Source organism: Xiphophorus hellerii, chromosome 10, assembly GCF_003331165.1.
Source record: "Xiphophorus hellerii strain 12219 chromosome 10, Xiphophorus_hellerii-4.1, whole genome shotgun sequence".
Taxonomy (NCBI): Eukaryota; Metazoa; Chordata; class Actinopteri; order Cyprinodontiformes; family Poeciliidae; genus Xiphophorus; species Xiphophorus hellerii.
Genome location: NC_045681.1, coordinates 24,320,941 through 24,336,485, shown reverse-complemented (window position 1 = coordinate 24,336,485; position 15,545 = coordinate 24,320,941). Strand labels below are relative to the sequence as shown.

The following is a 15,545-nucleotide window of genomic DNA, read 5'->3' as shown; positions in this document are numbered from 1 at the left end:
CTTTGATTGGTCAATTCCGAATGGAGGTCATCGACAGATCCACAAACAAAACAGAGAAGTCTTTAAAGGAAACGAATGAATGGCCACCACAATTTAATCATAAACCGATGAACAATGAAGAAAGAACATTATTTTATTGCATTGTGGTTATTATTCAATTTACTTTAGAAATGTGAAATGAAAATAAAGATACAATCTCTGTCAAATAAAATAAGGTGAATATTTGTAATATAGGTCAATATAATATTTCTCTGAAGAACAATGTTTCATGGCTAATGGACCACTTCATGTAACCTTTTTTTAAAGTGAACTGATTCTGTTCATTCAGCAATACTGCCTGACTTCTTTTCAAAAATATTAGATGAACTTCAATATATCTAACATATATAATAAACAATATATACAAAAGAAAATGCCTCAACCCTTTTCCTTCAAGTAAACTAAGTCTCATAACAGTGCGTCTGAGGAATCTTAAACACAAATTTCCCAAACTTTTTCAAGCACAGCAGCACAGGATACAAAAACCCTTAAGCAAAACAAGGAAATGAAAATGGCTGGACAAACGGTGTTGCACTTGTAGGGAAGGCTCCACATTGGGGTTATACACGGGACAAACATTCTTGCTCCTCCTGTTATACAACCTGGACCAATGGAAAAGAGTGCTTAGTTAAAGCTGAAGCACAGGAGGCATAATGTCATCATTTTCAACAAATACAATGTTTAAGTAGCAAAAAAAATAATGCCTTTATGTATCTGTTTGGCCTCAGAGGAGCTCATCTTCTATACCGTCATCCACACTTCCTGAGACTGAAGCAGCTTCTGAAGGATAAAAGACAAACATGTCAGAAGTCACATCCCACTAGAAAGAGCCTCTCTGCCTGTGACATGACTGAAGCTGAAATGCAGGTTTTCCGCCTAATGAGAACTATCAAACAGCTAAAAACTGCACCTGGAGGATTTCCCACCTAACAAGACAAACAGCACTCATCAATTACACACCTTTGAGGGTATTTAGAAAAAATAAATTTTCATATTTTCCCAGATTTAAGTTTTTAGGGTTTTGTCCTCATGTGGTAACTTAGAACCTGCTTGAAAAATATTCTCCAAGAAATAAGAAAAATTAACCACAATGCAAGTTTTCATCTCAAACATAGCAAGTAATCACTGAACACAGCAAGATTTTGTGTTCCAGTGATAAACATAGGATTTATTCTGAATACTATATGAGCTGTTTGTAGACTCTGGTTAGTGTATTTTGGTGTGTGTGTGTGTGTATAAATATACATACACCCCTCTTCACACCTACCTCCAGTTTTTCCACTCACCTGACAAACTGATACATGACAGACTGAGCTCTGAAGTTGCTCCTATTACATCATCCTGCAAGGAGACAACAAATCCACTTGAAGATGTTTTCAAATAGTCAGGTTTAAAACAAATGTAATGTAAGTTCATGTTGGGCCATGAAGCCCAAAACTGATCTAGGAGTGAAAAAAACAATGACAAAAAAACCATGCCAGTTCTTGTAAAACCTCTGGAGACATTTAAGTTTAATTCACACTTTGTTTAAAAGACTCACCAACATCCTTTGCAAACAGCCTAGATTGTCCCCTTCTACCTTCTCATTAAATGTTTCCTGGAAGCTGACAGCATGGCCCAGCCGTATGAGCTCCTCACCGATATCCACAGCCTAAATGAAACAGATTTAATATTTTGTTTAAATACATGTTTCAACAAAAAAGAAGTCCACATCTTGGTCATTTCACCCTTTCATATTTATTACCTTTCGTTTTTAGTCTTAAAGTACTATTGTTTTCCTTTGTGAAATGGTGCTGTCAACAGTGGAATATTTTCACAGATACAACTATCATCTACGTGTATTATGTTATATTTATTCACCTACTTTGACAAAAGTAAAAGTAGTCTTTTAACTAAGGAAATGTGCTCCTCTGACTAATCATTACAGCAATATTTAGTTTGTTAAAATTAAGACCCTATTCAAAAACTTTGAAATCAAATTCATATATTTGATCTACTCCTCTCCATTCCTACTACCAGGTCTCATGATTCACTAAAAATATGTTCTTTTGAGTATCTGGTTGTTGAGGTGAAGGGACATGTTTTAAGTGGCTCACTTAAAATGCTTGGTTTGACTCAACATGTTGAAACAGTCAATACACAAATTGGGGTATACTGTGTATTTGATCATCAGTAAAGGTTTTTGTAACTGATGTTGACCTATCTGACCATTTTTTTGGTATCTTTGAAAACATCATTTCTACTGACTCATTGAACCAAAGAGCTGTCTCAGTGGTTTTTTTCCCACTGTCTCAGTGGGAATAGGTTTTTTAATACTCATTAACTCCGTAAATGAGTAGATAGATAACTTCCATCCTAAAATTTCAAATATCATAGATTCCTTTGCTCCCATTAAGTGACAATTGTCTCTGGTAGGAAGAAATCATGTAAAACACGGTGAATAGCCCTCTTGCTATAATGTGATGTAAAAATAAACTTGCCTTGATTTTGTGAATTATAATAACCTAACTTATAGCAACCTAAGCAAGATGAGTAACTTAATACGTTACTTACCTAATAAGTTGCATCTAACTAATTCGGTTAGCTCCTATAGTCATGAAAACATTAAGCCACCTTGTTACATCTTCAGTTCTTTAAAAAGAGCATTTTTGTTTATCTTCATAATTCATGAAAATAAACTAACAACAAAGAAAAAAAACTTATTTAGCAACATTGGTGCAACAGAGCTAAACGGCAATGCGTAGGTCTGAAATACGTGAACAAATTCACAAATGGATGAACTGGCCTGGATAAATACAGCATAAAAACGAACTAACCTTTCCTTTGCTGTTGTCATACAGCTTAACACTGGGCCAGGACGAGAGTTCGGAGTGGGAGTAACTGCAGAGTTTGGCCTGGAGGGGTCTCCAGTTAGCACAATATGTCAACTGTTCAAATATGTCCAGAGCTGCTTCAGTCCAAAACTCTCCTGAATGAAAAAACAGAAACATGTCTGTAGACACAGCATCTGAAAAACACAGGCACATCTGTAGTCAATGTAAAAGAGAATAACAAGAAGCTTCTAATTGCTTTTATAATATTTAAACCTTATACATTGTGTGAGAAGAGACATAATCTTTTGTTCTGTCCGACATAAAACCGACCAGTTTTAGCTTAGTTAGGATTATCTACACTAAACTTGCTACATTCCTGAGGTCTAGATATGTAGATTCCTACATATTTGAAGAATTTTTATAATTTTTTAAAAAGTCATAAGTTTGATATGTTCTAAGGTGACTATGGCTGCCAAAAATCTGAGAAAACCCAGACAATGTCATGGCTTTGCAAGATTCTGCTACTTTAATTCACAACTTCTGAGTCAAATGGAGGTCTTCTTGTGGATGGATGAAGGAAACATTGAACCAACTGCCCAACACATCAGGCAGGAAGTAAAAGTTTCGACACAAATGGGTCTTTAAAATAAACAGTGACCTTCAGCATTCCACCAGATTACCAACGAAGTGGCTTACGAACAACAAAGGCCCAACATTTGACCCAAGTACTACAATTTAAAAAGGTAAATCTACCAAATACTGATGAAATATATGGAAACTTTGGAATATGAAGAGACTTTTTTTTTTTAAACTTCTCTAAAAAAGTTCTCTCTCTCATTCTTTCATTTAGGAAATAAAAATATGTTGGTTATCCTAACTGAAGATAGTCTTAATTGATGTCAGACAAAAAGGTTATGGGTCTTTTCATACAATGTATATAGAAATCTGGCTTCAGCTGCGTGTCTGTGAATGTAATTCTAATTGGGCTGAATATTTTACCTTTTGGCCTCACTCCTGCTAAGCTGCACTCAATAGCTTGGAATGGTAAGCTGAGGAAGTCGCTCCTGGAATTTTAGTGGAGCAAAAGCAAGAAGCTGTTATTAAGTTTTGAAGCAGGTGCTGCATGCGAATGTGCTCTTGGCAGCAGCTGTGGAGCACAGGACAAAAACTTGGCTGAGTTAAAGCGCCCTGCAGGAAAGTGGAGACATGAAAGTTCACTGCACTTCAATAAAATCCATTTTTCTCACACGGCAACAAATGATGCTCCAGATGTAAAGAGGCAATCTTATGCATTTTCCACAAAGTGCCAATTTATAGCACAATCACGTAACCAAGTTATCTTCAATTGTTAGAAAAAATTATGTATGTATCAAATATGACTTAAAAGAAATGTGACTTTGTAATTTAACACCTGGAAATTGGCCCTCTGTCTGAAACTTCCTTCAGGAAGTCATCACAACATGGCTCCTCTATGAACCCTTTAACAATGTTTTTACCAGCGTTGCTCTGAGAAGTAGCTTTTATAATGAGCTCAACAAATGTGCAGTACCACCAGGTGTTTGCTAATTGCTGCTAGTCTGAAGGGGCCGAGTGGGGGAGCTGCGAGGGAGGACTGCTCTGTGAGGTGGTAGCTTGGAAACTGCAGCTCTGATGAGGAGCTCAAAGATGGCTCTATGTCCAACCAGGTGTTTCGCAGAGCTGAATGGTTGCCAGGGAGATTAAAGGATTACGAAAGAATCAAGACAATCCTTTTGATGAAGGAATAATATTATTATTTGATGGAAAGCTCCAAAAAGTTGACGTTGCATAATAATGCCCCTTTCAGATAATTATGACATCCCCTGAGGTTCTTGTAGCAAACCCGAGCAGATTATAATGCTTTCCATTTCTGAGACTACAATAAAAAACAAATCACTAGTCTGGTCACAGATTCATGGACAAAGCAAGTCATTGGTTGACATTTCATTTGGAATGAAATGTCAATGACAATGACGCTGCTACAGCGTCCTGAAAGTCCTGAAGTTGTTAAATGGAAACTGCAGCTCCACATCTTTGGGAAGAAGCAAAATATTGTTTAAACAATGTTCACATGTACTCATCAAAACAGCAACTTATGTTGCAGTTTTAAGTTTCAGCATCAAGGGAAAAAAGACCAATTCTTCATTAACTCACCTGCCTTTAAGCTCAGTGTCAAAAAATTATTGTTAGAAGAAAGTGAACCAATTATGTTGGATTTTTTAAGAACAGATTTTCATATGTAGCTGGCCAAACATGCAATTTCAGCTTTGTGTATTTTTCATTATTAAAATCTATTTGTCCTTTACTTGAGCTCCTAACATTGCAAACATCTCACTGACAGGTCCTGCAGGCCTGATAGCTTCCTGAGGTAACTACTCTTAAGTAAAAGGTTTCTCTTTTGCAGATTAGTTCCTTTATTGTGTGGATGCCAATCACAGATTAAGGCTGATCACTCTGATTGTACTGTTGCAAAGCTGATCAAACTGGGATCTCTAAATGCATATTTGCACAATCTTTTGTGACAATTACATGGAAACTAGAGTCAAAAATGCAGCAATAACACAATATTATTATGTAGGTTTGTATTTCAGTAAAACAAATCTTTAATCTTCCATTCTAATTGATTTAGTAAGAACAGTGGGAAGACAATTGTTGTAGTTGGCCAGAGTGTTGGCAGGATGTTCCACTCCTCAAAGATTTTTTCCAAACCATCAAAACTGTCTCTTGGCAACTCAAGTATTAGTAAGGGGGTAATCATGTTTGTTCCCTCTAGAGATAAGTCCGCCTTACAATCATGGCATCTCTTACCTGAGGGGGCGCAAACTGTCCCTGGAAAGCTCCCCGTTGTCCCCGAAGTCTACATAGTAAAGGTCCACCAGTCCAGATCCCAGAAACCCCAGCACCCTGGCCCTGTTCCATGTGTTGTAGTCTCGATACGGAGCAGCCACAATGTCTCCAACCAAAATGCTATCCATCCGCTGCTCCTGCAGACCCACAACACCAGCTGCATCAACGTTTATTTAACAAATGTATGTAGACAGTTCTGGTGTTCTGGTGTCCCTTCTAGACCTCAGCTGTATAAAATCTGGTCCCTTAGGCATGAAGACTTCTAGAAACATTTATGAAAGAATGCCTCAATTTAGGAGCTCAGTTAGCCAGTTAGTTCAGTGGTTAAAGTTTCTCACTAGTAAATATTCTAATCAGTGATAGGAAAACAATGTGTACAGCAAGCAGTCACAAAGTAGTGGGTTGGGTTGGGCCGACGCTGGAAGGGTCCCTGAAGAGACTAATCATGCTTCTCTGTCTTACATCAGGTGGATGGAAGACAAAGTAAATGCACATCTGACTAAATTGTGTTAAAGGAAAAAGATAATGCAATTTTATTTCACCCTTTCATACATTTTGTTGTGTACTTTAAGAAAGGTTCTATTTAGTGTCTCCCAGTGCTGCGTTTTCAGTTTTTTTCTATTTCCTTCCATTTTTTGAACTATTACGTCACAGTATTTGCTCCGGAACTTCAAAACAAGGGCATGGACTTCCAGCTAACCAATTTTTTTTGTATTTCTCACAGCAATTTTGTAATCCAAACTCCAAGATGCTGAAGCTACAAGTGGATGAGTCAAACCGTAACTCAATTTAACATACCCCCACCATCAGAGAGTCTTCAAAGTGCACGGTTAAATAGTACTTTTTCTTGATCTTATTGAGTTTTTTTCTGACTATGGAAATGACAGACACAGCAAAGCAGTAAGCTGCAAACTTTATTTTACAAATAAATTTATTATGTTATAACGTCCTGCTCCTTGTTTTCACAGCAGTAGCATTTTGCTGTCTGCTAGTGTAGTGAACCTTCAAAATACACTCAAAAAACATGAATGGGAACATGGCTAGAACTGCTAAGAAGCTAATGTCAACAGTACACCATCATTTGTTAATAACAAATGATGATTCTTCAATGAACTGCTAGCTTTACCTTTGACCCATAAAGTGTGACATGATTAACGCCGTACATGTACTTACTGTGGGGTTTTCATTTGTGTAGAAGTTGTTCATCTCCTCTGTCAGCTTGTCCAGCTGGAGGGAGCGAACGCCCAGAATCTGGATCCAGAAGTGGTTTGGGTTTTCCGATGCAGACACATAAACCTCTAAGTGTTCATCAGGCTGGAAGCTCAGGTCTGGACTGGGAACTGGGGCACACAGAAGAAGTCAAAATCCTTTGTGTCAAACAACTGGAGTCGAATCAAAATTAATACAGGTAGAGTTGCTGAGACATGATTAAAGTGAGCTGACTTTCAAACTTGGACACTTCAGAGAGTGTATCTGTGGACACGCTGCTCTCCTCTTCCTGCTCATCTGTGCCTTTCAATCCCTTCATCTCGAGAAGTAGACATTCAGTCGTGGCTTCTTTGGACTGAACAAGTCCATTCTTCTCCGTGTAGGAGGCAGGGCCGTTGTTGTTCAGACCAACGAGGCATTTGGGTTCCATGCAGCAGGGATCTGGATTCACGACTTTATGTCCACGTTTCTGGCGAAGGGCAGATGACTGTGAGATCTTTGACCTCACCACTGCATCCGCTCCAACTCTTTCTAGAATCATCTCCTGCAAGTAAAAAAAATGGCAGTGAGTCTAACTCTAAATAAAGAGTTGAATTTATAAAATCCAAATGAGTCGCTCACCTTGGCCTGCTTGACCTCCTGTTTACTCCCGGTGATGGTCACACTCCCCTTTTCTCCAGGGCTGTGCTTTTTCTTTCTGGAACAAACTATTCTGGCTCCTGTGCTTCTTGTGATTAGTTTCAAACACTCACCACCACGTCCTGTAACACACACATAGATACACACACACGCGCACACACAAACACGACTACTAGTTGCAAAATATTCAATAAAAGAAGGCAGATTTAACCTGTAGGATTCCTTGAGTTTTCATACTCAGCCCATTATTGTTTGCATTTTCTATACTACACCCAGCAATATTATTGAGACTTTCAATAAACTCTTAGCAGTTTTATGTCAGTGACAGTCCGCTGTACCTGTTTCTTAAACCACATCAGTTCAAAAACTTATTGTATTGATCGTGTTGTTATTGTATTGACTAACTCAGACAAAAAAATGGGGGCCTACTAGTCATCTTTTTTTTATTCTAGTAAAACAGAAACAATAAATGCAGCCCTACCTAAAATACACTTTCATAACAGCCACATCTACAAACTCCAGCAACAATATGATAAATGCTCACAAAGATGATTCACCAAATTTAGCCACTAGCTAATTTCCAACAGCAGACCATGGAAATTGGGTTACCCAAAGTCTCATCAGTAAAGGAAAAAAGGTCCTAGGGAAAACAAGTTGACTCTATAAATGAGAGTACCTATAACACGTCCAAAGGCGTTCTGAGGAACCTCTAAAACCTCCACTGTTGGCTCACAGTCTGTAGCCAGGTTCTCCAGGACACAGCGGGCCAACAGGACCTGCTCCTTTGAGCCCTGCATCTGGACACACACAGCGGCCTTCTGGCCAGTTTCCTCTGAGTATGATGCAACTCTCACATGAGCTCCAGACTTCTGGGTCACCTAAACAAACAGAAACAGAAAGAGGCAGGAGCTTACCGAGAAGGATGAACCACTGTGTCCTTGAGACATGTACCAGATAAAGGGTAAAACATGATGACTGTGTTGTTCAGTTTTGAGAAAATAACAGGCCGAGGCCCTGTCCACGGAGACGATTTTAGGTGTATCCACAAAATGTTTTGTGCTGTTTAGGCTGAGCATCCACATGGTCTCAGCGTCTTAGGAGACCAGAAATGATCATTTATGAAATCATTGCAGTTTTATGCCATTCTGCAATGGCATGAAACCGCCATTGCAGAATGGCGGTTTCATGTTTCCTGGTGGCCAGGTCTTTTTTTTTTAAACATTGATATTGACGTTGCATCTAAATCTCTAACACTTTCACAAATAACAAATATGGTGCAGTTTTGGCCATGTTACATCACCACCTACTACATTGTTGTTGTGTGGTGCTGCATCCTGTCATGTGGACACACATCGTTTTTCTTAACCGTTTACAAAGATAGTCCGTGCTTGTCTCTGTGTGGAGAGGGTATAAATCTATTCTGGTGCTGGTAATGAAAATGAGTGTAAACAGCTCTGCTCAGGTTTGAATCAAGACTCCAAAATAGAATTTAGATCAGGCCTAAAAAATTTAACTTGACCCAGTCAGAGCCTGCAGTCATTGTGTTCGAGTCCAGTCCAATCCAATCCAACTAATTAACCTTTAATTATAGGCTGGACGCCAAAGTAAACCCGACATATTTTAATTACAATTTTATTACTTTCATTTTTAGACAACCATTTGAGTAAGCAACTCCTGTTTATAGCTTTTGTTTAACATCTTCCAGCTCCATCTTGTCGCTTGTCGTCACCGCAGGGTGAGTCAGGTGCAAATCATCAAGGATGTGTTGCACCTGACTCACTCTGCGGTGATAGAATCACTCTGCAGAGCAGAGTGTGCAAGCAGCGCACTGCGCTTGTTATAGTGTGACCAACTTCTCCACCCTACCTACTTTCTTCACTTCCTGATCAAAGTAAACTACCTAGGCCTCTATTTACACTATAAGTAGACTCCTTAAAGGCAAAATAAGATGAACGAAGGTGTGAACTACTTACCACATCCAGAAATGTAGCATGGCCTCTGGAGATGTTTCTATACACTTCAATAGGAAGAATCATTTTGAACTCCTCAGCGTCAGGCTCCTGACCTGTCAGGACATCAGAGAATTAAAAATACACTTAGTGGTTGATTATCTATTCATTCATATGAGTTTGTTTTATAACAGCACCAACTTACCGCTGCTGGCGTTGCTGATGTGGCGATAAACAATGTAGCCTATCGTAGCTCCAACAGACAGGCCTGCAGCCAGAGCTACCATTTTCCCTCTGGGTCCGTCCTTCACAGCATCCATGACGTAGCGCACACTCAGCGGGATGCTACACCTGAGACAGCACACAAGGGCATTAACAGCTCTCTGCTGTCCAGCACTTCTCATGGCATGTTCACGTTAGGGGTGCACCGACTGCAATTTTCTGGCCAATCACCGATCTTTAAAACGTCTGACCTGCAGGTTGCGGTTTTGGATGACACCAACTTTTTTTAATAACTGACACTGTCTGGCATAAAAAGGTCACAATCCACCTAGGGATGCACGATATTTTCAGCATGGTATTGGTATCGGCTGATATTAGCTGTAAAATTTTATATCTGGCATCGGTGATTCCATCAAAATAACTCACAGATATAAAAGGTGTTGTGACTAACCAGTGACAATAATGCCTGCAGCACAGCACAACTTCAAATTTGCACTGTTTGAGTGTTGTCATTGTCATGTGTAAATTTGACACTAAACATAATGCAAGTTGAAAGTCATTTTAGCCTCCTTTTTAGCATTTGCATTTGGTAGCAGGCTAAATTGACAAAGAAGATGCAGTATTTTAATTCCACAGTAGAGAAAGCCATATAGTTTCAGTAAGTAGGTATAGGAAAAAAATATCTGTATTGATATTGGTTATTGGCCAAATGAGTTGTAGTGTATCGGCATATCGGATATCGACCAAAATCCAATATCATGCATCTCTAAATCCACTTTCAATGTTCCAATCTTAGTTTACTGAAAAACACAAAATAGTATCCATGAAGCAATATGAATTTGCTTTAATCCCACCAGGATTGAAACGTTTAATCAGAATCATCGTAATGATTCGATGATTGAAATAATCGTCAGCTAATTTAGTAATTGCCATTTGCTAAAAGAACAACACACTTGGAGCAGTAAGTCAAATTTGTTAAAATATATATATTGCATTTAAGTAAAAAAAACAAAACACATGGCTGATGTAGCTTCACTTGGTTCAAGTTCTGTAAAAGAAAAATCTTTTGCTATCCAATTATTAATTGGTTAAGTCCAAAAAATCATCACCAGATCAGTCTATGCAGTACCGATGTTAAGACAAGCAGAAAAGACTGAGTTTTCACATGTTGTAACGGCCTCATCTTTTCCTACAAATGATCAAACATTCACTAAATGAAAGGCTGTTATTGCATTTTAGGCAATAACATGTTTATTTTCTTATTTGAAAAATCAACTGAAATATTTGGTTATTTGCATTTTTTAAAGTATTTCTAATATTATGTGTTAGAAATACGTTTTAATTTTAGCCTGATTAATCAATGAATCATCAAAATAATCAATTACTAAAACAATTGTTAGTTGCAGCCCTAACCTGCAAATGATGTAGTGCTCTCCAGTATAAATAAAAAGCTTAGCATTTCTGTGCAAACTACTAAATTAAGTAAACTAAACAAAAATAAGTGACTTGGGCCTTTTTTTTGCACAACAGGTTAGACTGCAGGCCTGTTTTGAGCATCTTACCAAATACAGTATAAAGTGCACAGCATTATTTTGCTACAAAAATCACAATGTTTGAGGTCAGATGAGGACACTAAATATAGCAACAAAGTCTCCATGTTGGCAACGGTGGGGTGATTATTGTTAAACGCACACGTGCAAACGTGACCTGGTGGACGGGGAGCGGGGGAATATCTGTCAGTCAGCGGAACAAAGAGCAAAAGAGGACACTGGCTGATTTTTAGACCTTTGCAGAAATAGAAGAGATCAGTAGATAAGATCGACTTCACATTCATAAATTGAGGAAAGCATGGCCAATCTATCGGTGCATCCCTAAAAAGGAAAGCATGGCCAATCTATCGGTGCATCCCTAATTCAGGTTTTCTTATTAAAAACATCAAATGTGTTTCAGTGTTAGTTGGGGTCTTTAGCGTTTGTCTTTGATGAACAGCTCTGCAGCAGTCATGCAGCAAAGAAACAAAAGCAGCAGCAAGCCTGAATTCAAGCAGATCCAGTATGGAACAATGTCACAAACTAAACACTGCTGTTCATTTTACTCTCAGCAAGACTTCACTTCAGGAAACATTTAATATTACTAAGGTGTCCATTTTCACTTCATCACAATCTGTTAAAAAAATACAAACTGAGCACAAACAATCACAAGCAATACAACAACATCCTCTAATTTAACAATTAGCTTCTGTGGTGTACACACACACACACACACACACACACACCCACACACACACACCACACTGCTTGTAGCCAAGCCAATAACTACAGCCCCCCTGACCTTGACTGCTGCATGAAAAGCACCAAAAGCTGCTACAGGTTCATGCTGTTCACTTTATTCAGTCAGACATTCCAACAGTTCGCTCCATGCATTGTGTGTGCTTTTTCTAAATAATGCTTTAGACTGAGCAAAGTGAGATGAGGAGCCAACACTTAGAGCAGAGAGGGCTAATGAATGACTCCAGATCACACAGCACCACCATGCACAAAGGCCTGTCTCACTTGGAGAGGAGGACTTGGGAGCTGTAGCTGACAAACACGCGGGACTTGGACACGCCAACGTCCATCTCAGAAGAATTCGGACAAAAAGAGTGTCTGCAACTCCAGCGTTTCTTTGTCATTTAAGATCAGAAGCAGTGACAGACAGGCAGAAGGAGAACAACATTTAACTAAATGGCAGCAGCTGAGCCTGGACACCAAGCAATAAATACGGGATCACTATCTATGAAGGAGGCTCAATTAAATCACAGTGACAAAATAAATCACACAAAAGTGTCTTATTTCTGAGTTAAGGCTTTGTGGTTTGGAAAAAAATGTAATTACACCGTCATCTTACATTGAATAAATTAAGAGTAGATACGTCTCATTTGTCAGTTTAAAAGTGTCTTTTGAAAATAAGTAGGTCAGTAGGTATGTAATCTCACATTTCTGTTTTTAAAAATACTTTTTATTGGTCTGATGTAATATTCTAACTTTAAATGTCATGTTTTCATAAGTTGTTAGCAGAAAATCATTATGATTAAGACAAAACACCCGTGTGTAATTCATCTATATAATTTGTTTCACTTAATAATAAAGTTGCTGAAATAAATTGACTTTTCAATCATATTCTAATTTATAGCATGGGTCTGTAAATACAGGAAAGAACTTGTGGAGACACCCAGGAAAAGTTGATTTTCTATTACATACAGAGCCTATGAAAAGTAATCACTTCCTTTGATATTTTACTATTTTGTTACACTTAGAAATCAATAATGATCAACATAATTTGGCTTTCACAATAAAAAAGATCCTTCATTCCAAAGTGAAAACTGATTTCTACAAAATAATGAAGATTCATGTATTTAACATAACTGACAGAAGAAGTACTCTCCCCACCACTTTAAAGTGACTGACCTAATTCAACAGAGGTCCAGCCAACTGGTACAAGTGGTCCCACACTGAGTGGACTGGAGTTCAGCTGAGTGCAGTGAGTTTGTCTCCAGTGATTGTAGCATAAAGACAGCTGTGTCTGGAAAGTTCATCAGTATTTCTGGCATGAAAACTAAAGAACACGCCCAACCAATCAGAGAAAGGTTTATTGAAAGGTAGAAGTCAGGGGATGGACACAAAAAAATTCTAAAGGTCCTAAACATCCCCTGGGAATCCATTAAATCATTCATCAAAAAGTGGAAGGAAAATGCAACATGAGTAATGCGACATCACAATCTGAGATCAGGAAGAACAAACTCTGTCACCATGACAACACTGAAGGAGTTACAATCTTCAGCAGCTGAGAAGAAGAGACTCTCCAGACAATAACTGTTGCCATGGTTCTCCATCCTTGTAAACTTCTGAATATGAATTTTGTTGTAAGTCAGATGAGCTGAAAGTTTTCCAGATTGCGGTGTTATCCTGGGTATCTGCAGGTTTTGACCGAAACTCATTGACACCACAAATTTCTTCTTATCCCATCTAAAATGTTTTACCATGAACTCTAACAAGGTCATTGAAGTTTCTGAAGCTTATTTCCTCCTTCACAGCATTCATGAAGTTGTTTCCATTGGTTTCTATCCCATGTGTGCAGCTGTGAATTTACCTTAGCTACAATGAAACAACTCTCTCCCTGTGCATGGTGGGTTCTCTCCAGGTACTCCGGGGACCACCAAGCTCCCAAAGAATGCAGGAAAATATTTTTTCCCCCAAAAAATAAAAAGTCATGCCATAGAGGGTTAATATTTAACTATTGCTCCAAAGTCTGGGACTGTCACACTGATTCAGTTTTGATCTTTTGTTTCTTTCAAAGTAGTTAAAAATCTCCAGAACATTTTTTTCTACCCCATGAATACAAACTGGTAAAAAATACTTAACTGGTCGGTAAACCTGAAATTTCAAAGAGCTTTTAAATGAAAAAAAGAAAAAGAAAAAGAAAAACAGTTTGAATGGCAGTTATTGCTACAGGTTGCTCTTTTTAGCTTAAGGTGAATAATAAGGGCTAAAAGTTAAACAGCTCCCCGTCATGTCTGAGAGATTTGACGTTTTAGCTGACGCATTGCTGCGACTTCCTTTAAGAATTTGCCGTCCAGTCCACGCTAAACTCTGGGACTGTTACCAAAGAGTATCTGTGACATTTGAGTGAACTATACGGTCACTAAACCGCTTTCCGGCTAAATGAGGACCCTGGTCCTGACGATGAGCCAGAAAACCCTCAACACTTTCTCCACTCAGCTAGTCAAATAAGCTAATATTAGCTAGGTTTAGTAGCTGCTAAGTGAGAGATACAGGTCAGTTAAGCACACAGTCCCAGTAAAACACTCAACAGTACTGCTTATTTTTGCGGCCTAATATCCTCTACAATAATTACAAATGAACATGTTTTAATAAATGACACTTACAGACGTCTGCAGCAGCCTATCTCCTGGTTGTATCGACACCGGCTGTTACAGTCATCAAGTTACCCAGAGAGCTCGCAGTAAACCGGAAACTGAACTTTCTTTCAACCTTCAAACAAAATCACTCCAGTAGGAGTGACTGAGCACAACGGCGTGGCAAACAACGCGACGCACAGTGTTTCATGTATACAATCATTTTCTACATCTATGAGTCACATACATGGCCTCGACGTCACTTAAAACTCTTATTTCGAAGCGTTAACCGGAAGCGTTGAGCTGCTCACGTCAGCGCTGGGTGCAACCCAACCGAAGTTGCTGCCTCTAACGGGCAACGTGCTCTCAGAGCAATGGAAAAGTATATTTTGAACCTTTCCACATTTTGTCTCATTCCAATCAAATATGAAGGAAAACAAGTAAAACTTTTATGGGTTTAACGTTGCCTGTATTTATGATAAATGTTATTTAAATGTAATTGTTGATTTCTATTAGTCAAATATTTGAAGAAAATGTAATTGTTGTGGATGCTGATGTCTGTAGGCAGGAAGGATCTCCTGTAGCAGTCTACAGGTGTCAAACTCCAGTCCTCAAGGGCCGCTGTCCCTGTCCTGCAGTTTTTAGATGTGCCACACGTACAACACACTGGAATGAAATGGCTTAATTGCCTCCTCCTTGTGTAGATCAGTTCTCCAGAGTATTAATGACCTAATTATTCTATTTAGGTGTGGTGCAGCAGAGGCACATCTAAAAGTTGCAGGACAGCGGCCCTTAAGGACTGGAGTTCGACACCCCTGTAGGGTGACTCTGAAAAAACAGTGTAAAGCGGTCTACTGCAGAGGATGCTCTGGGGGGGGTTCCATAAGAGCCGTTAAGCCAGACTGAATTACAGAT

At 38.8% G+C, this 15,545-nt stretch overlaps 1 protein-coding gene across 2 annotated transcripts; it reads right to left on the bottom strand.

Moving 5' to 3' along the window:
- Positions 1-78: 78 nt before the first annotated feature.
- tdrkh (tudor and KH domain containing) lies at positions 79-14,841 on the bottom strand. 2 transcript variants are annotated; one of them, XM_032574397.1, is made up of 15 exons: positions 14,661-14,841; positions 12,289-12,398; positions 9,720-9,865; positions 9,539-9,630; positions 8,242-8,443; positions 7,548-7,687; positions 7,161-7,470; positions 6,891-7,057; positions 5,679-5,854; positions 3,852-3,916; positions 2,856-3,007; positions 1,580-1,690; positions 1,326-1,380; positions 744-819; positions 79-641 (listed from the first exon to the last, which is right to left on the bottom strand). In XM_032574397.1, the coding sequence occupies exons 2-14, from the start codon at positions 12,351-12,353 to the stop codon at positions 764-766; spliced, it is 1,737 nt and encodes a 578-aa protein (XP_032430288.1). In that variant the 5' UTR covers positions 12,354-12,398; positions 14,661-14,841; the 3' UTR covers positions 79-641; positions 744-763. The 2 variants fall into 2 exon arrangements, with proteins under 2 accessions (XP_032430288.1, XP_032430289.1); XM_032574398.1 differs by lacking the exon at positions 12,289-12,398 and having other exon boundaries at positions 14,661-14,836.
- Positions 14,842-15,545: the final 704 nt, after the last annotated feature.